The sequence below is a fragment of the Sminthopsis crassicaudata genome, chromosome 1, assembly GCF_048593235.1.
Source record: "Sminthopsis crassicaudata isolate SCR6 chromosome 1, ASM4859323v1, whole genome shotgun sequence".
Taxonomy (NCBI): domain Eukaryota; kingdom Metazoa; phylum Chordata; class Mammalia; order Dasyuromorphia; family Dasyuridae; genus Sminthopsis; species Sminthopsis crassicaudata.
In genome coordinates, this window is record NC_133617.1 from 468703423 (window position 1) to 468725183 (window position 21761).

Below are 21761 nucleotides of genomic sequence, written 5' to 3' on the forward strand. Positions count from 1 at the left end.
GCTGATTAACTTTTTTCATAATCTTGTTTTTTAGTATGGATTTAATGTTTGTTTTTTAGTTTTTCCTCAATGTCTCTCATTTGATTTTTAGATTCCTTTTTGAGTTCTTCTATAAATTCTTTCTGGCAGGGAGCCATTAAATGTTGCTCTTAGGGGAAGAAGCCTTTTTTTTTTTTTTTTGGCCAGTTCATTTTTTAAAAAATGAGAACTATTAGGGTAAGCACCTCTAATTGTGGGGTGGAGGGATAGTGCCTCTAGCTTCACTTCAGCTCTCCCCTTTGACCTGAAACCCCAGAAAACCCTTCCTGCAAGTGTCTGTCCTACTACCTTTGTACTCAAAGGTGATCTGGCTCCTCACCATGTTTCTGCAGCATAGCTGGATCTAGCATTCCTAATCAGCTGAGGCTCCCTGTTTTCCTAGACTCAGACCCCCAACTCCTACATGCTTTCCAGGAGGTAGAAGTTTCTGTGGTTCCTACTGAGGCTCCCATCCAAACCCTGCTAGACCCAGGGGTCCTTCTTTTGGTGTTTCTATGAAGCAAGCCTTAAGTTTGCACTTCACACTGGTTAATTCCTGGCCTGGAGTCTTTAGATCATGATTGTACAAGAAAGACCCCTGTTCTGCCCAAAGTCTTGACTTTTCACCAGTCTGTATTTGCCTTGAAGCATAAATTTGTTTTGTTTGTTGGGAAAATCTGAAGACCATGAAATTTACTGACTTATTTTGAAGTCTTCCCTGAATCCTTCCTTCCTAAAAGGAATTTAGCACTCTAAAAGAGTAAGTTAGCTATAAGAAGGAGAAAGACACCATGAGAATTGGTAGGGGATGAGAGGAGAGACACCACATGGTTTGGGAGAAGGGTGAGAGTAAAGACTTCATGAGGAGGAGTGTAGATGGAGTGAGACATGGATAGATTTATATGGGAAATTTAACCTCAAGGATTTGATATAACTCAGACTAATGACTGGACATGGCAAAATGGGGCTACCCATGGCCTCCATAGAGGGCTATAAGGTTGAAGGCAGTGCCCTTCTCTGCCTGCCTCAAGGTGTAATTTCATCAATACTTCAGTCTCTCTCCGTCAAACCCACCTAATTACTCAGGACCTCATCAATTTGATAAGTTTGCAAAGATCCCAGTGGGATAATCCCATTTTTCCAGAGATAAATAGTGCAGTCTGCTAGTTTATAACACTTAAATGAGCTAGGAATTGCCAACTTCTATATGTGTTGTATTCCACAATTAGAATGTGAACTGTTTAAATTCAGGAATTGTCTCTTTTTAAATATTTTTACTGTTCAAAACACAATAAGCACTTGATAAAATGCCTTTTCATTTATTTATTCATTCTTCTCCATTGGCCTTTTGGTCTCCCAACAATCCTACTTCCAGACCCTACAAATTTCAAGAAAGCAATGAAATAAAATATCACTCTTACCAGAGGCATCACTGCTGCTTTGTCAGAATCTGGTCGTTCGACACACCTTTGCCAACTGCAAATGGAATGTTTGAATCTCTTATTTGCTAAGTCGTCCTTTAATTCTATCCTTTTCCTTTTTTACCTCAGCAAGAAGCAAATATTTGCAATTCTTCAAGGAATGTTTAAGCATGTAAGGAAGTAGTTTCAAAAATAGCACATCAACGGGCGGTTTGAGAAACCGATCTGAGAGTTGTGAGTGAAGTCTCCTGAGTGAAGCTGCCAAGTGAGAGTGGTCTCCGTGAGTATGAGTTTGATATTGTTTTGGGAGAGAGAATTAATTAGAGTACACACTTACTGGGGAAAGTAGGAACAGATTTACAATTGTGAAACTTGGGAATCTCCTTTCTGGGAGGGAGAGGCATTGGGCTTGGTCTGGTCAGTTAGATACTTATGTTGCCCACCACACAAGCCATAACACTTAAGGACTCAGACTGTAAGCCAGTGCAGAGTGAATAGTGCTGAACAATTTTAAAATCAGATTTTGTCTCATACGGTGTATCTGAGCTCTTCTGGGGTTGCTGCTGAAGAATGTCCTCTGCAAATAAGAGGAAATGTGTAACCTGGGACGTGGCATCATAGGTTTGAACAGTTTTTTTTTAAATTCCTTCTGTGTGTGTTTAGATAGATGATAGGTAGATATAGATAATTCATGTGTCTATATATTTTTAAAAGTATGTTCCTCATTTTTCTTATTACAGTTTCTATATATATCTTTTAAGCTCATTTTGTTCAATATCTTTTAAAACTAGTGACTTTCATAGTCTTTGTTTTTGATTTATATTATGTGATATTAACCTCTTCCATAATTATTGATTTTCTATTTATTTTTCTAAGTCTCTGAGCTTTATTTTTTTATAAATATGCCTGCTAACTTATTTGGTACACGCATTTGGAAGCTATATGATCTCATTTTAGATTCTTTTAAATATACCATGCTTTTCTTTATGACTAGTGCTTTAAGATCAAAATCAACTTTGTCAGAGATATCATCAGTGAAGTGTTTGCTTTTCATGAACTAACTATGGCCTGATGTATTTTGATCTAATCTTTCAATTTATTTATTTATAGTAAAGTAAATGTTGCTAAAGCAGAAACAAAATAAACAAAATAAAGGGAACTGGGCCTCCAGTTAAGAAAACTTATCTTTCTGAATTTAAATTTGGTCTCAGACACTTACTGGGCTGTATAACTCTGGATAAGTGGCTCAATCCTATTTGCCTCAGTTTCCTCATCTGTAAAATGAGCTGGAGAAGGAAATGGCACTCCAGTTTCTTTGCCAAAAAAAACCCCCTAAGTCAGCTGTGACTGGCATGACTCAACAACATAGGATTAGAAGTCCAAAGCAACTGGGCTGCTTGCTCCTAAGCAAAATATGACAACTCAAGTCTCCTGGAGTTTTTACTATAGTGAAAACAATCTATTTTTCATGTGAGCTTTAAAATTCCTGAGCACCAGCACATTCCCAGTCTTAGTAAAGTTTGAATCTCAATTTTCTCTGACTAGTCATTGGAGCATGATATTTCACATCCAAATGTCTTTTTTAGGAAAATTTCTTCAGTGTACCACTTTTAAAACCTTATATAATGGAGGGAAAACTTCCTGTTGAAAGTATATACACTTGTGATTTCACAGATGTAATTGATACTGTATTATTGCTTTCTCAGAGGCTGGGAAAGGAGGTAGAAGGGAAGGAAACAATTTGAAACTCTAAATTTTTAAAGAAAGAGTTTTAAAATAAATAAAAAATAGTAATTTTTTTTTAAAGAAAGCATATGAGTAAAATGAGTAGAACCAGGAAATCATTATACACTTCAACAACAATACTATGTGATGATCAATTCTGATAGACCTCGCTCTCTTCAACAATGAGATGAACCAAATCAGTTCCAATTGTTCAATAATGAAGAGAATCAGCTACACCCAGTGAAAGAACTCAGGGAAATGAGTGTGGAGCAAAAAATAGCATTTCCACTCCTGTTTTTGTCCTCTTGCATTTTTGTTTTCCTTCTCAGGTTATTTTTACATTATTTCTAAATCTGATTTTTCTTGTGTAGCAACTATATAAATATATATACATATATTGTGTTTAACATATACTTTAACATATTAACATGTATTGGTCTACCTGCCATCTGGGGAGGGGGTGGGGGGGAAGGAGGGGAAAAGTAGGAACAGAAAGTTTTGCAAGGGTCAATCCTGAAAAATTATCCATGTATATATCTTGTAAATAAGAAGCTATAATTTGGAAAAAAAAAAAAAAGAAAAGAAAGAAAGCATATGCATTTTTTGGGACAATGTGCTCCAGGTTCATAAGGAAAATTGTTTGTTGTTGTTTCTACTATGGCATATCATCAAATGCTATTTATTCAAATTAATTTGGATGACCAGCAAAGATAACCACATGGTAGGGGGGAAGAGCAGAGAAACCTTATGAGTTATTATAAGCATCCACTCATGTTCAGCAATCAGGTCTGGTCTGATGTTTCAGCAAACCACTCATAATTGCTGTCTCCAAATATCTCTCACTGAGATCCACCAAGTAATTTTCTGACATATCCTAGTATTGCCTCATATCTTGTAAAAGACCAAAGAGCAACTACCCGATCCCTATTCTTTTAGTTTATAGCTATTTAAAATTTTCTGCATTAAAAAGTAAATGTTTGTGGTTAGAGCCTATTTCTGAATCCTTTCTACAAACCTTTTTTTTTTATTGGAAAGTTCAGTCCAATTATATTTAATGTTAAAATTCTAAATTTTGTCTTGTATCAGATCAAAAGGGGGAAAAATCATGAGAAAGAAAAAAAAAAACAAGCAAACACTCATCATTTCTTGTAGAACAATAATGCTTCATTACATTCATATGCTATAACTTATTCAGTCATTCCCCAACTCCAGGGGCATCCACATAGTTTTCAGATCCTTACCACTATAAAAAGGACTGCTACAAACATCTTTGCACATGTGAGTGCTTTTCTCTCTTTTATGATCTCTTTAGGATACAAGCCCAGTAAAGTCACTGCTGGATCAAAGGTATATATGTATATATAGCTCCTTGGGAATAGTTCCAAATTGCTTTTCAGAATGGTTGCATCATTTCACCACTCCATGAACAATGCATTTGTATCTCTGTTTTTCTACATTCTTTTTAATGTTTGTCATTATCTTTTGCTGTCATCTTAGTCAATCTGAATTTGCCTTTTTCTAATCAATAGTGATTTAGAGCATTTTTTTCCATATGAGTAGAAATGGCTTTTAATTTCTTCATCTGAAAATTGTCTATTCACATCTTTTGACCACTTATCAATTGGGGAATGGCTTGCACATAACAGCTTTTAAAAAGCTAAATAAAATTTAGCACAATAGTGCCATCACTTCCCTTGTCTGTGTTCCTTTCTGAACTTCCTTGTGCATTTTTTTAATGTTTCATTCTTTCTTTCTTTTCTATTACTACCATTTTCTCCATAATCTCTTCTATAGCATTCACACCTTCCCTGATATGTGCCCTCCCTTATAACAGATTTACTGAAGCCAAAAAAAAGTGTTTATTAATCTTATCTGAAATATCTTATACTTAAATTTATATTCTGAATTATATTTCATCATTAGTCATCTGGAAGTGGGATTAGTCATTGTATTGGTCAGAATTCTGAGGCCTTTCAAAGTTGTAATTGTTCTCTGGATTCTTTGTCATTCTGCATTAATTCATATAAGGTTTCCCATTTTTCTCTAAATCCATTCCTTTCATCATTTCTTGCAGTACAATTCTATCATATTAATATACCATAATTCATTCAACCAATGATTGGTTGGATACCTACTTTGTTTCCAATTCTTTGCAACAACAAAAAGTGATGCTATAAATATTTTTGTATATGTGGGTCCTTTCTTTTTTTCTGTCTTTAATCTCAGGAATATAATATAAATAATATATCACTGATGAAAGTTTCATTTTTGCTTTCCAATTTATTTTCCAATTTCTAAGCTGATTTCCAAAATGGTTGGGCTATTTATTCCACAATTCAATCTGACTACAATGAATGCATCGGTCTTCCTATAGATCCTCCAACAATTGTCATTTTCCTTTGTCATTATTACTCATGTAACAAATGTGAGGTAGAACTTCACAAGAATTTCAATTTGAACTTTTCTTGTAATATTATTCCTTTTACATCGAATGATTTGGAGTTTGTTTTTTTAATGTGTTTGTTGATAGCTTATTTTTACTCTAATGAGAATTGCCATTTGTAATTTTTTGACCATTAGTGCATTGGTAATAGCTCAGATCTGATAATGAAAAGGTATCTGAGGCTCTCTTTCTGGAGGGGAAGAAACTGAGATCTGAGAATCTTGTCCCAGAGAAGAATTTGGAGTCTGAGGCTTTATAAGTTCTCATCTCGCAAAAGGAGATTTTCTCCATTTTAACTCATGGCAATGGAATGCTATAGTTTAGTTGGAGTATAAGGAGGAAAGTAACAAATTCCAAGGCAATAGAGAGGCAAGAAGGTAAGAAAGCAAAGTCCAAAAAAATTACCTAGGCCCCCTGATAATGGCTTAGTCTATAGGTCTTTCGTCCCTTGCAATTGCTTTACTTATTGACCTTTAGAATCAATTATATGACATAAGAGACACTGGCCCAGCATGACATTCCCTTATCAGAAAGAAGCTGTGTTTTATGAGTAAAATAGAATTGAATTGGCCCAAAAGAAATGTCACCCTAAATATTCATAGGGACTATTTGTGTCCGACATGGGTGTAACATTCTGAGTTTTGTGTTGGTCTGATCAGCCATAGTTGGACACACTCTAATTGGACTCTAACATAGTGATATCTTTGTGGTCCTTTTCGAGTATGAAGGACAACAACTAAATGACCTTTCATTATTCTTTTTGTATAAATTCCTTTTTGTAACATTTAGTAATTTAGCTCATAAATTATAAAAGGTCTTACATTTAGAAAACTAGTTTATTCTGATTTAAGAGTGTGTATTGTTCTGAATACTTAATATTATTCTCTTTGAAGGTTCAAAAACTTGTAGGAATTTTTATTTCTTGTAAACTCTATAAAGAACTTTTGTACCTCAGCTATCCATTTTGTACCTTCAAACCACATATTTTGATTTGCTGGAAAGTTCTTCTGGATTAGTGGATAATTTTTTTCTTTAATTCTTTAATCAATTTTAATTGACATTTTTTATCACCATAATCTCCCTCTTCCACAGAGCCATCCTATAAGACAAAAAGTTTTTTTAATGTAAAAAAAGAAGAGGAAAAATTAGCATAATTAATGAATACATAGAAAAAGTCTGAAAATATGTTTAATGTAAAGCATTTATGGATCTCCTACCTCTGTAAAGGGGTAAAGTAGGAATGTCTTCTTATCTCTCTTTTTTCCAATCATGCTTGTCTTATAAAATTTCACTGTATTCATTTTATCTGTGTGTGTGTGTGTGTGTGTGTGGTGTGGGCTCACTTTGTATTTGTTCTTTCTATTTACATTGTTATAATAATTGTGTATATTCTTTTATTGGTTTTTCTTACTTCACCCTGCATGAGTTCATGTAGATCTTTCCATACTTCTATTTATTACCTTCATCATCTACAGCACAATAATATTCTGATTCATGTATATCCCATAATTTATTTAGCCCTTCTCCAATTGATAATCCATTTTTTAAAGCCTTCTTCGTATAAATGCTTTACATTAAACATATTTTCAGACTTTTTCTATGTATTCATTAATTATGCTAATTTTTCCTCTTCTTTTTTTACATTAAAAAAACTTTTTGTCTTATAGGATGGCTCTGTGGAAGAGGGAGATTATGGTGATAAAAAATGTCAATTAAAATTGATTAAAGAATTAAAGAAAAAACAGATCTAAAAAAATAATTTTGCCTTTTACTATATTAATTCTGCTTTTAACTTGCTGATGGACCTTTTCAGGTTTTCTATTGAGTGGTTGTTCAGTCATTTTTCAGTCATGTCTGACTCTTGGTATTTGGGGTTTCTTGGCAAAAATACTGGAATGTTTGCCATTTCCCTCTCCAGCTCATTTTACAGATGAGGAAACTAAGGCAAATAGGGTTAAAGAACTTGCCTAGGGTCACAAGCTATAAGTGTCTGAGGCCAGATTTGAATTTAATGAGATGAGTCTTCTTGACTACAGGCCTAATACTCTATAATGTACCACCTAGCTGCCCCTATTATATGGAGATTATTATAACCTCCATATTTATGATTTCAAATTTATTTTTCTCTAGTCATTTTTAGTCTTCTGTTAAATGTCTAATATTAAATATTAATACAACTAACTACATGTTTAGTAACTGCTTTAATTTAGTATGCTTAATGTCAGCACTTAAAGAATCAATATTTTCTCCATCACTGCTTCTAAATCCTTACCAAAATCCTTTATCCATTCATTTTCATTCATTTTTCCTTATATGGTTATAGTTGATATATACTGTATTCTTTTAGTTCTGCTTTTTTTCACTTTGTATCATTTCATAATAGATTCCATAGATTTCTTTTTTAATATACTTGTCCATTTTAATTGTATTATAGATTACCAATACATTAATGTGTGACAACCTATTTGATCACTATTATTATTATTATGGTTTTTTTCTATGTGGGAATTAAATTGTCCAACCTACAATGAAATAGTCTAAGGCAGAGATGACCCAAAGTCACTTTATTAAAGGATCCATGGTGGGTCTAATGAAGTGGACTTCAGATCTTCCTTAAAATCTGAGATTTCCCTTTCTTCTAGAACCTTGTATTTATAGAGTTTGATTCCCAAATATGCAAAAGAGCCATGGTAAAATGAAAAGAATTATTGATTGACATATGGTACATAAGATAAAATAAACAAGTGTCAACAGAGTTGCAAGTTGATTGAAACAAGGAATATCTCCGCTGATGAGGTGGTTGACAAGATGGTCACTTGCTTTTGAACAAGAGAGAGAGAGAGAGACCTAGAAGTACAAAAATAAAGTATAGGACTTTCCATGTAATTGAGTCACCTCCATTACATTGGACTTGATCATCATGACAAGGAAAAATAAGGGTGGAGGATCTCCTTTGATTAAACTAGTGAACTTAGGATCTGCACTCACAGCTCTGTGGGTCCCAATATAGAACTTATATTCACTACTCCTATGGAATCATATCAAATTGATTAATACTGATTGGAAAAGAATAGGGCTCCAAATGAATTATTTGTCACATATGTCTCAGTCTTTGTTACACACACACACACACACACACACACACACACACACACACTATTTTAGACTCTCCCTATCTATTGGTATTTTCTTGCTGTCTACAAACATTTTCAAGTTTCTTTATTTTTAAAAAAACAAAACAAGAGAAAAAACTTTTTTCACATCTTACCATATCTTTTATTATTGTTCCTAGTCAATAGCTTATTCTGACCTTTACCACCCTTGATACTATTTTTATTTGATTATGTCATATGTTTGCTGTATTTATCTTCCATTATGTTCTTTCTTCCATCTTCAATTTACATTTTTATTACTATCTAGTTATAATAATTTTTTCCCTTGGAGTTTTATTTCTTAGAGATCAGCTCTTGATAAAATTTTTTTAATAATATTTTTTGTGGAGAAGGTGTAGAGCTTTTAAGCCAGACAACAAACCAATTGGAAAGATTCAGAACTGGTTGAACTGCTGGACTTCATTGTTGTTGGTAGTTCAGTGTTAGCATGTCAGGAGGTATCCAGAGGAGTACTTCAATGAGTCTGTTCTTGGGCGTATTTATGTCATATTTCTGTCAATTAAGGAATATCATGGCCTGTGCCTGGAATCTCTGCTAACCAGGAAGGTTGAAGCCAGCAGATCTCTTGAGCCCTAGAGTTCTGAACTTCAGTAAGCTAAGCATGTCCATCACTGATCTGAGGTGTTCCCAGGAACTATCATGTTGCCTCTCAGGAGGGATGTCAAAGCCTCCTTGCTGATCTGTAGCCACTGCCTTTCAAGCCTGAGATAAGAAGTTATAAAAAAATATTTTTGCCATTGATTTGGGTAAAGGCACCATAAAATTTGCAAATGACATAGAATCTAACAAAATCCGATTGAATAAGTAAACATTTTAAGTCTTACACTTGGCTACAAAAAGATCAATTTCTCCTGTACAAGGTGGGGGAGATCCGAGTAGTTTGATTAGATCTGGTAGTTCAATATTAGTCAGCAATGCTGATATGGCAGTCACAAAAGCTAACACAGTCTTGGGCTATATTAAGGGAAGCTTCCAGGAAGAGGGAGGTAGCAATCCCACTGTACTCTGCCCTTGTGAGACCTACTTAGATAATTGTATTCTACGTCATGGTTAAAGAAAGACTGATAGGATGGAAAGTGCCCAGCAGAGAGCAATCAGGATGCAAAGGGCATTGAGTTTATGTCATATGATGGAACTGGGAATGTTTAGTCTGGAGGAGAGGAGACTTGATCATTTGTTCAAAGTATTTGAAAGATTGTGAGGTAGAAGATTCTATTTAGCTTCAGAGGAAAAGACCAGAAGGTAAGTTGAGGCTAGATACTAGGAAAAGTTTCCTAAGAGTTAGAATTTTCAGAAAGGGAATGGGGGGAGGGGCAGCAAGGTGGCTCAGTGGAAAGAGCAACAGCCCAGAAATCAGGAGAATCTGAGTTCAAAAGTGGTCTCAGACTCCTAACACTTTCTAGCTGTGTGACCCTGGGCAAGTCACTTAATGCCAATTGCCTCAGGAAAAAAAAAAAAAGGGAATGGGCAGGCTCCATAGATACTAGGGAAACTTAGGGAAACCTATCCTACCTTGGGAGACTTTTCAGGTAGAAGAAAATGCCTTTCACTTATGGGTTGAATTTGTTGGCCTGGGAATTCTCTTCCAATTGCTAAATGTGATTCTGTGAAATTTCTATGTATTTTTTAGGCTTTCTTGCCTTATAGAATTATTACTCCATTGGCTTCTCCCTTTGAATTCTTCCCCTACATTCTTTGAAATCCATCCTCTAAAAATCTGGGGCCTTTGTGAGGTTAATGCTGATTATTCCTTTCCTTGTTTCTTTGAGGAGCAGGATATACCCCTCTTTGTTCTAGCCAAACAGGATTACTGGCTTATTTCCTGGACACACCCTGAGTGGACTTAGTATTAGAAATATATATTTTTCACTTGGAGCAAAAACTGCAGTTTGTTTTTTTTTTGTTTGGTTTGTTTTTGGAGGGCAGCATTTTGTGACAGAGGACAGTCTGGCGGACAAAGGGTAGTAGAGATTGAGTTAGGAGGACACTGAGTCCTCCAAGCTTTGGGAATAGAGCGGGGTTGAGATGTACTTCTATGAACTGTTAATCCTGGGAACAAAGTTCAGGGTGTTGCCTCAAGAAACGGAACATTTTATTTAATGGGGATGGCTACAAGTTCTAATAAGGAGGGAAGGAGTGCTTTAATTGACCAGGGGCTGCCCAAGCCCAGCAAAGTCTCTAGGGTATTACATCCCCACCTGTTACTTGTGTTTCATTGGCAGTGAGCCTATAAGGCTGGGGATGACCATTCTCCCATTTCGACCACAGTTCTCTCCCAACTTGCTTTCTTATTTCTTTTATTGTGCTCCCGAGATCTACTTTGCATCCACCACTCCTGGGAGTGAAGGAAGAGGAAGCAGCAGGAAGAGATGAAAAGACAGGGAATTCCCCATGGCTAGTGGAAAGTCTTTTGATTGCTTAAGGAAGAGAGCTGAGAGGAAGAAAGGTATCACTCTCGTGGGCACCTGAGGAAAAATGATCTTTTGACTGACCCTATTGAGTATTCTGTTTAGTGCCTTCCTTGTTATATTCCTGGAGTTCCCTTCACCCCAAAGCTCTACTAGACCAATTCTAAACATTCTTTCAAGGTTTAACTCAAAAGCCATCTTTTCAATGAAACCTTTCCTAATTTCCTGAGGGAAATATACTAGTAGTAATGGTAGAAGGAGGAGAAGGGAAGAGAGGAAGAGGAGGAGGAAGAGTAGTAATAGTTGTTAAGTACAATTTATTATTAAGGTCTACAAAGAACTATTTTTATGTGTGTATGTGTTTATGTGTGTATATATGTATACACACAGAGAGACATAATTCCTTGCCTAATCCTTAGTAGATGCTTGATAAACGCTTACTATTGATTTATTGACCTTTCTACATGTGTGAGGTAGATACTATATACATTGTTATGACCATTTTACAAATAAAGTAGCTGAGGTTCAAGTGAAATGACTTGTCCAGAATTGCACAACAATTCTAATACTTTCTCTACTGTACTGTAGTTTCTTCCTTTTATTAACTCTCATGCTGTTTTAAACCAATAATTCTTTGGCTGGAGGCTCTCTGCTCCAAGTTCTCTGGCTCATTGTTTCCATCTGAGTGAAACCTTAAGAGTATATATCAGACTCACAAGGCTTCAAAACTTAGAATGATTTTATTTACATAAAGCAGGACATAGGATTCATATCCAAATCCATAGTCAAAAGATATTTATCCAAACACTTGAGCTCCTCCTCGTACCTATTTAGTTCCTATGACAATCTTTGGGTGGATCTTCAGTAATCGAGGGGGCCAGGATTTACTCTTGTAGGTTAGTTTCTCTCTGTTTGATGTTCTTCCATGATTCTTTACCTTCTGCTATTGCTAGTTACTCTATTTGAGAGAGCCTTTATAAATCCTCCTCACTAATTGTCATCTTTATGCTCATGATTCTCATATCTATTTTTTCTGCTTGAATATCTCTGTTGTCTGATCTTAAACCTCCTACTATCTTTCAGACATCTTAAAAATCAACATATCCTTACAAAACTTATTATCTTTCCTCCTAAACCCTCCCTTCCTCTCACCTTCCCCATTACTGTAGAAGGCACTATCCTCCCAGGTTCTCCCAACCAAGGGAATCCTTTTGGACTCCTCTTATCTCCCATCCCGCCTCCCCCACATCTACACTATTGCCAAGGTCTGTTGATTTTACCTATGCAACATCTCTAGAATATGCCCCCTTTTCTCTGACTATGGCCATTACTTTGATACAGGCCCTTATCACCTCATGACTTGATTTTTTTTTTTTTTTCATCTTTCAAATAAACATTCCTTTATGTTTTAAATTTATTTTTTCATGGTTATACATGTACATTCATTTTAAAAAACATATTATCTTATGAATCATGTTGGGAGAGAAAATAAAAACAAAAAGGGAAATATCCTCCTGACTGATTATTGCAAAAGTTTTCTGGTGGGTCTGCCTCAAGTTACTCCTCATCTAATTCATTCTTCATTAGCCACCTAGGTGGTTTTCCTAAAACACGGATCAGATCCTTCCTAATAAACTTCAGTGGTTTCCTGTCACCTCTAAAAAAATCCTCTGCTTGACCTTCCAAGTCCTTCATAACCCAGCCCCTTCCACATTTCCAGTCTTTTTGCACCTTACTCCCCCTCATATTCTCTTCACCTCCTGCCTTCCCTGCCTTCTTTAAAGGCACCTTCTACATAAAATTTTCCTGAATCTCTCTCAATTCTAGGGCCTTCTGCCTTTTAATTATTTTCTAATTAGACTGTATATCGCTTATTTTTACATATTTGTGCATTGTCTCACCTGTTGAATAGTGAGCTCAATAAATCAAAACAGGGACTATTTTTTGCCTGTCTTTATAAACTCAATGCTAATGCCTGGCACACAGTGGGCATTATAGGCGTAGTAGGTACTTCATAAATGTCAATTGATTGGCTTCTGCTCCCAACAAGCAAGTCCTCAAAGTTGTCCCTAGTTTCACTTACTGTTTGATTCTTCTCCAGCAGATGGTGCTAGTTACTAGATCCTAGATCTCAAGGAATTGGCCCATATTCAAAGGATTTTGGAAACTTAACTATTTCTTTTACTTTTGTATGCTACATATATTGAGAGCCTTTCACCAAAAAACAAAAAAAACAAAAACAAAAACAAACAAACAAACAAAAACCAGAGGAGATTCCTTGCTAAACAAAGTGATGAAGGACGGTTGGTGTCCTTGAAATTTAGCACCTGAGAACAAAGCACAACTTACCTCACCCTAGTTATGACTTTGCTAGCCTATATGAAACTTCTGCTGTTTATATACAGGTCTCAAGGGCCCATCCTCCACCCAAGGATATTTACATGGCTGATAGAATATACAGTCTATTTTACACTCAAAGGTGTGATTTCTGCTTTACACCTCAGGTCACCTCATGGTGAATTTATACTCCTGCTCCATAATTTACCTGACTGCTGCTGATGTCCAGCACTTCCCTGGGATTGGTTTGTAGTTCAGAGAAGCAGTCACCTGGGCACTGATAAGCCTAATTCTAGGGGGAAATGTATGTAGGAACTCAATTTTAAGATTAATCTGCATTATCAACATTTTTAATAGGCTAAACAAACAAGGAAATAGTAAATCAACTCCTAATTTCTGATATTTCCTAAATGTAAATGTTTGCAATGAAAATGTATATCCAGCTATTCACCCATGTGAGCATTTATACACAAGCATTTAGAAAATGTCACAAGTCAAACCTTGATTTGATCTTATTGATTGCAGAAATTTGCATAAAAGTTGAATAATGCAAATTAAACTTAAAACTGAGCATTCCACCATTTATCAGTATACTACTGAAAGCATTCTTTTTTTGAATTTCTTTTTCTATCTCCCATATTACCCTTGATCAACAATGCTAAATTGCTCATATTTCTCTAGGCCAAGGCTTCTTAAAATTTTTCCACTCATGACCCCTTTTTGTCTAAGACATTTTTATGTGATCTGGATAACTAGGTATATAAAATAGGTATACAAATTAAACATGTACGGAAAATAAATCATAATTTTGCATCTCCCATATTAAGTTATGAGACCCCATATGGAGTCATGAACTACAATTTTGGAAGCTGGAGATTCAAAAGGGAAAGGTGGAGGATAAAAAAATGTTTGTTCTTAGCTTAGGGATCCACAGGTCAGTCAGAGAAAGGCATCATCTCCTGGCTTGCCATCTTTATTGAACTTTTACAGTTTATCTTGATACAGGTAAACCTTGGAGATATTGCAGGTTTAGTTCTAGGCCACTGCAATAAAGCAATTATTTCGATAAAGTGAGTCGCAGGATTTTTTTTTTTCCCAGTGCATATAAAAGTTATGTTTATACTATACCATAATCTATTAAGCATATAATAGTATTATGACTAAAATGTATATATACCTTAAGTTGAGACACTTTATTGTTAAAAAAAAAAAAATCCTAAGCTTCTTCTGAGCCTTCTGAGTTGTAATAGTTTTATTGGTGGAGGGTCTTGCCTGGATTTTAATGACTGCTGACTGATTTATCTCAGTGGGTCTCAAACTTTTGTTCTCAGTATATTTATAGTAATAAAATTATTAAGGATCTGTTCAAAGAGTTTTTGTATATGTCAATTATATTTATAGAGATTTACTATATTAAAAATAAAAATTAATTTTGAATTTGTAGCCTTTCTGAAAGGCTTTCATAGATTCCCAGGATTCTGTCTACCACATTTAAGAACTACTGGTCTAGCTTTTGGCCTATTTCAGCTTTCCACTTGCTTTCCTCATTAAAACACAATTATTTCTAGCTTTTGATTTAAAGTGAGAAAGTTTCTTTCACATGATCACTTAGAAGACATTGTAGGATTATTAATTGGTCTAATTTCTATATTATTGTGTCTCTGAGAAGTGGGAGCCCAGAAGGAGAGAGAAATGGGATAGCCAGTGTGAGTAGAGCAGTTAGAACACACATAATATTTGTGATTAACTATTGTCTTAAATGGGAACAGTTGGTAGAGCCCTAGATAATAAAAGCAAAGAATAGTGATCAAATATCACCGTAACAAATATAATCATAGTGAAAAGCTTGAAATATTGTGAGAATTACCAAAATATGAAATAGAAACATGATGTGAATACATGCTGTTAGAAAAACTCTATTAATAAATTCAATGCAGGATTGTCAGAAATCTTCAATTTGTAAAAAATAAAACTACAAATTATTTGCAAAGAACAACGTAAAGCAAGATGCAATAAAAATGAGGTCTGCCTATACTTAATTACATTTGTGTTTTATTGCCCCAGGTCCCATCATCTCCTGGAACTCAACATTAGTAAATTCTCCCCTACAAATACCTCCCTCTCCAGATAAGTGTTGCCTCTTATGGAAAGGGACTTCTCTCTCTCTTTTTTTAAAGGGCTTTAGATTTCTTTTTTTTTTTTTTTCCCCAATAGCATTTTATTTTTCCAAATTCATGTGAAGAGAGTTTTCAATACACGTTTTTGAAAAATTTTGTGTACTAAGTTTTTCTCCCTTTCCAAGACAACAAGTAATTTGATATTGGTTAAATATGTACGATCTTTTAAAACATATTTCCATATTTGTCTTATTGTACAAGAAAAATCAGATCAAATATATGAATGTTATGGAATATTATTGTTCTATTAAAAAATCATCAGCAGGATGATTTCAGAGAGGCTTGGAAAGATTTACATGAACTAATGCTGAGTGAAATGAGCATAACCAGGAGACCATTCTACACGGCAACAGCAAGATTATATGATGATCAATTCTGATGGATATGGTACTTTTCTTTTTTTTTTTTTTATAGAATTCTTTTTTTTTTTTTTTTTTTTATTCATTTTTCCAAATTATCCCCTCCCTCCCTCCACTCCCTCCCCCCCATGGCAGGTAATCCCATACATTTTACATGTGCTACAATATAACCTAGATACAATATATGTGTGTAAATACCATTTTCTTGTTGCACATTAATTATTAGCTTCCGAAGGTATAAGTAACCTGGGTAGATAGACAGTAGTGCTAACAATTTACATTCACTTCCCAGTGTTCCTTCTCTGGGTGTAGTTATTTCTGTCCATCATTGATCAGCTGGAAGTGAGTTGGCTCTTCTTTATGTTGAAGATTTCCACTTCCATCAGAATACATCTTCATACAGTATTGTTGTTGAAGTGTATAGTGATCTTCTGGTTCTGCTCATTTCACTCAGCATCAGTTGATGTAAGTCTCTCCAAGCCTCTCTATATTCCTCCAGTTGGTCATTTCTTACAGAGCAATAATATTCCATAACCTTCATATACCACAATTTACCCAACCATTCTCCAATTGATGGACATCCATTCAACTTCCAGTTTCTAGCTACAACAAAAAGAGCTGCCACAAACATTTTGGCACATACAGGTCTCTTTCCACTTTTTAGTATTTCTTTGGGATATAATCCCAATAACAGCAATGCTGGGTCAAAGGGTATGCACAGTTTGACAACTTTTTGGGCATAATTCCAGATTGCTCTCCAGAATGGCTGGATTCTTTCACAACTCCACCAACAATGCATCAGTGTCCCAGTTTTCCCACATCCCCTCCAACATGATATGGTACTTTTCAAAGATGAGATGATTCAGACCAGTTCCAATGGTCTTGTGATGGAAAGAGCCATCTACACCCAGAATGAAAACCATGAGAATTGAGTGTGGATCACAACATAGTATTCTTCCTCTTTTTATTGTTGTTTGCTTGTATTTTGTTTTTTCTCTTTTTTTTTCCTTTTTGATCTGATTTTCCTCATACAGCATGATATTTGTGGAAATATGTTTAATATATATTGGATTACTTGGCGTCTAGGGGAGGGAATGGGAGGAAGGGAGGGAAAAATTTGGAACACAAAGTTTTGCAAGAGTAAATGTTGAAAATTATTCATGTATATGTTTTGAAAATAAAAAGCTTTAATTAAAAAAAATCAGGCCAAAAGGAAAAAAAAAAACAAACAACAACAACAAAAAAAAAAAAAAAAACCAGAGAGAAAATAGTGAAAACATTGTGTTTCAATCCAGATTCAATCTCCACAGTTCTCTCTGGATGTGATCGGCATTTTCCATCTCAAGTCTATTAGAATTGCCTTGAATGGCTACATTGTAGCCTTCTCTTTTTTGTTAAGTTTGATTTATTTTAGTCACATAACATTATTCTTTCTGATATGATGGGGATGGTGTGTTTTTTTGCCCATATGTGTCCACATGAGTCAGTCCAGATGTAGCTCACAGAGGCATGAATGCATAGATATTCTCCATTCACCATTCTCCAAGGGAAATTTTTTTTTTTTTTTTTTCTGAGAGAAAAGCAGGAGGTTGGGGCATCTCCATGTGTATGTTAAGCATTATACCAGGCAAAGTGGATGGGAATTATTAAACTGTAAGAAACAATCCCTTCCCTCAGGCTGTTTACAATTTTACTTTTCTGGATACTAATTTCCTCAGTGAGGAGTTTTGTTATAAGCAAAATTGTTTCTTTTACAACAGACTTATACCTACTCCTCCTGGATCTTTATGTCTTTCCCTCCACTCAATTAATATAATTTAAAAAATATATAGACCTATCAAAATTTAGCAGCAGGGAAAGTCTATTATTTCTTCTTTCCTAAACAGACATTCTGTTCACTGTTTGCCCCAATTGATCTTGATAAGCAGTTGGTGGGTGAGATATCATGCACTGAGTCATTTCTTTTAAGGGAGAATAGCTATCTCTGAAAATTTGCACCCCAGCTTTTTCTATGATTTTAAATGCTTTCCTTTTCAGAGAAAATATTTATTTTTCTCCGAGTCTTCAAGAGGGTATCCATTGTCCCAGTTCTTGAACTTTTGTATTTGAATCTTGCAAGGCTTGTTGCTGCTGGAAACAAGAGTGGAGAGCTTCAGAGAAGCGTTCTTTCTTCTGTGTCTCTGCTTCTACCATAGAGTTTTGTAGTTTTTCAGAATTCCTGTTAAGACTGATAATCCATAGTAACAATAACAATAACAACAATAGTACATAATAATATAATATTTATATAGAGTTTTAAATGTTGCAAAACATATTACATGTCATCATGTTTCTCACAGCCACACTGGGAAAAAATACAATTATTATCTCCATTTTACAGATGAGAGAGGTGAAGTGACTTGCCCAAAATTACATAACTAATATATCTGACGTAGGATTTGAATTCGGCATTCCCTGACTCCAAGTTCCTCTAGTCGTTTCTTGAATTTTTGTGATATTTATGATATTTGCCTTGAATCTTCTTTGTAGTTTTTTCTCACTTTTATTTTTGTTTACTACTGAAACACATTTTCTTTTTCTTTTTTCTCAGTAGTTTTTTTAAAATTTCCTCTTTGTTTTATGCCCTCTGCATTGGAAAAAAATTCATTTGAACAAATATGCATAGTCAAGCAAGATAAATTATCCCCCGTGTATATAAAAATGTATGTCTTACAATTCCACTAGATTTGTGATGGAAAGTACCATCCCCTTCCAGAGAAAAAACTATGGAGACTGAATATAGATAGAAGCATAGTATTTTCACCTTTGTTGTTGTTTGTTTGTCTATTTTTTCCTCATATTTCTTTCCCTTTTGATTTGATTTTTTCTTGTATAGCATGACATATATGGAAATACATTTAGAAGAATTGCAATCTATATCAGATTGCCTGTTGAGTTGGGGAGAAGGGAGGAAGAAAGAGAGGAAGAAAAATTTGGAACACAAGGTTTTGCAAAGGTGAATGTTGAAAACTATCTTTGCATGTATTTTGAAAAATCAAATTCTATTGAAATAAAAAAGTATGTCTTATTCTGCTTATAATCTTAATTCTGATTAATAATAATGATCAACATGATCTTAATTCCTCACTTTCAGGTGAAGGGTCAAATGCTTCATTATCAGTCTTTTGGTTTTATGGTAGATCATTGCATTGATGAGAATTTTCAAGCCTTTTCAAGTTGTTTGTCTTTATGATATTTTTATCATATAAATTGTTTTCCTATGAACCACATTTTGTGATTTTTAAAAAAAAGTCATTCTTTTCTATGCTCACCTTGCAATGAAGTCACACAGGTTATATATGTTGATTTAATTTGGAGGTTGACACTGAGTTCTTTATAGACATTTTCCACTCCATCAACCACTGCAACAAATATTGGGTCCAAAGCTGCAATTATTCTATTATCATGGTTTTCTTTTTTGCAAATACTCATTGTGAGATGATCACATAGCCCTTTAAATGATGTTTTTTGTTACTTCTGCAATGATATTTTGGTTACTCTGATATAAAATCAATTCTATAAACTCCTTTCTATAAACTTCAATGAGTACTTGGGAAGCATTCTTTTTTTCAGAAAACATCTTTGTCTTCTGGTTTCATTTAAAGGTAAAAATGTCAAGACTAATATGATTCACTTCCTAGAGTACTGTGTCTCCTAGACAAATATCTCACAGATAGAATATCAGAATTATGCTAATTATAAAGTCTGACTTTTAGCCCATCACTTTTGCCCACCTCTCTTCCTGCTATCATCACTGAAAAATAAAAAGGGAACTACATAGGACTGAAACCCATTTTGTCTTTATTTCCATCGACAAATGGCCATACTTTGATCAGTCTATACTTACTAGACTGGACCTTGGAAAAATAGCTGAGACTGTCATCAGAGCTGGTAGAAAGTCCAGATCTTGTGCTTTACTACCATAACCTTCTAAAATCTAGGATTAACAACATGATATTAGATATTAGATATTTGGGGAGTAGTATCCTATAGAGTAGGATTTTGTAGAGAGATGTGTACACAAACAAATACAAGTTAATTTGAGGAGTTTAAAAGCACTAACAAATGGGGTGAAAGGGAGGGTTCCAGGAAAGACTTAGTGGAGGATGTGGTGCCTCAGATGGATTTTGAAAGGAAATTAAGGATTCTAAGAGACAGAGGAAAGAAGAGAGAACATAGTGGAACAACTTGTGCAAAGGAACAGAGGTGGGAGATACACATATTAAAAACTCAGAATATTCACTGAACAATTGTGGAATTGAAATTAATCCATTTATGAGGTCCTTGAAACAGCATTACCTTCTGGTTCTTCTCTGTAGGTGTTGTCCTTTTACCTGGTGCTTTGATATAGTGATCCTTCTAATGGGATTCTGTTGAATCATTTCTTATTTTATGGAGAACACTTTCATTTGTCTAATTTATGTATAGCCTATTGTCCATGGGAGGAAATAAAATTGAGTTCTCTCTCTCTCTCTTCCCACCCATCCCTCTTATCTAGACTTAAAAAAGGAGTAACTGCTGACTAAGAAGACTTTGGGTTAAGAGAAGTAATAATAAATCATTCTCCAACATGACTGCCTTCTATAGGAACCAAGGCTATGAAGAAGATCCCAATTACCCAGACTTCTCCAGGGTAAATCTGGACTCCCAGAACAATCCAGACTATCCATATTCCAGAAAGAATTCCAACAATTTGAAGTCCAAAAACAATGCAAAGTATTCAAGCACTCACAATTATCCTGACCATCCTGATGCTTTGAACCATCCAGATTATCCTGGAACTAAGGAGTATTTAGACAATCTAAGCTTCAGGAATCATCAGGAATATCCAGACTCCCATATAAATCCAGCCTTTTCAAGATCCCAGAGGATTCCTGATTATCCAGGCCCAGGGAACAGTTCCCACCATTCAAGAGCCAAACACAACCCAGACTTGGGCTTCCCGGTGATCCCCGACTATCCTGGGAGTGAGAACTATCAGGACTCCAGAGAGAGTCCAGATGATCCATATCCTAGGAATAATGCTTACAGATCAAGTTCCAAGAACTATCAAATGGGTGCCGAAGACTATTTGAGCTCCAGGAACAATTTGGACTCTTTGAAAACCAGAAATAATCAGAACTATCCAGGCTCTCTGGAAATTCCAGACTATCCAGGTGCTGAAGACAACCTGAGTGCTCCAGATAATTGGAGGGGTACATATGACCAAGTTACTCAGGACAATCATGGCTACTCCTATGCAGACAATCCAGAAATGGGCAGAGGGTAAGTAAATGTCAAGAGCCTGACATCTGATGAGGGTGGAGGCTAGTTCTCAGATTGTAAAATCATTGGAAAACATTTATCAACAAGAGAGAAAAAGCAGCAATAAAATAGGCATACATATAAAAGGAATTTAGAAAAACAGCAAATTATAAAAATCTCCAAGTAAGCACCAAAAAAAAAAAAAATAGAATTCTAAAAATCAAAGAATAAATGAATACAATTGAAAGATTTTTATTTCAATAAATAAAACTAGAAGCTAGTTTTTTCCAGGGAAAAAAACTAATAAAATAGATTAGCTATTGGCTAATTTGAATTAGAAAATACAAAGAACAATATTAAATGGCCAGTTATAAAAAATGAAAAAGGTTAATTTATAACCATTGAAGAGAAAATAAA

General features: G+C 34.9%; 1 protein-coding gene across 10 annotated transcripts in view; it reads left to right on the forward strand.

Moving 5' to 3' along the window:
• Positions 1 to 21761, forward strand: part of TMC5 (transmembrane channel like 5) — a 126249-nt gene that overhangs the window by 33988 nt on the left and 70500 nt on the right. For 5 of the 10 annotated variants that reach the window (XM_074280917.1, XM_074280914.1, XM_074280915.1 and 2 more), the window contains 2 exons: positions 1569 to 1719; positions 20599 to 21365. In XM_074280917.1, the coding sequence (XP_074137018.1) occupies positions 20671 to 21365 (695 nt within the window). In that variant the 5' untranslated portion in view covers positions 1569 to 1719; positions 20599 to 20670. Of the gene's footprint in view, positions 1 to 1568; positions 1720 to 9799; positions 10023 to 18936; positions 19057 to 20598; positions 21366 to 21761 lie in introns of those variants that run through there. The other 5 variants (XM_074280916.1, XM_074280923.1, XM_074280921.1 and 2 more) reach the window with 3 other exon arrangements.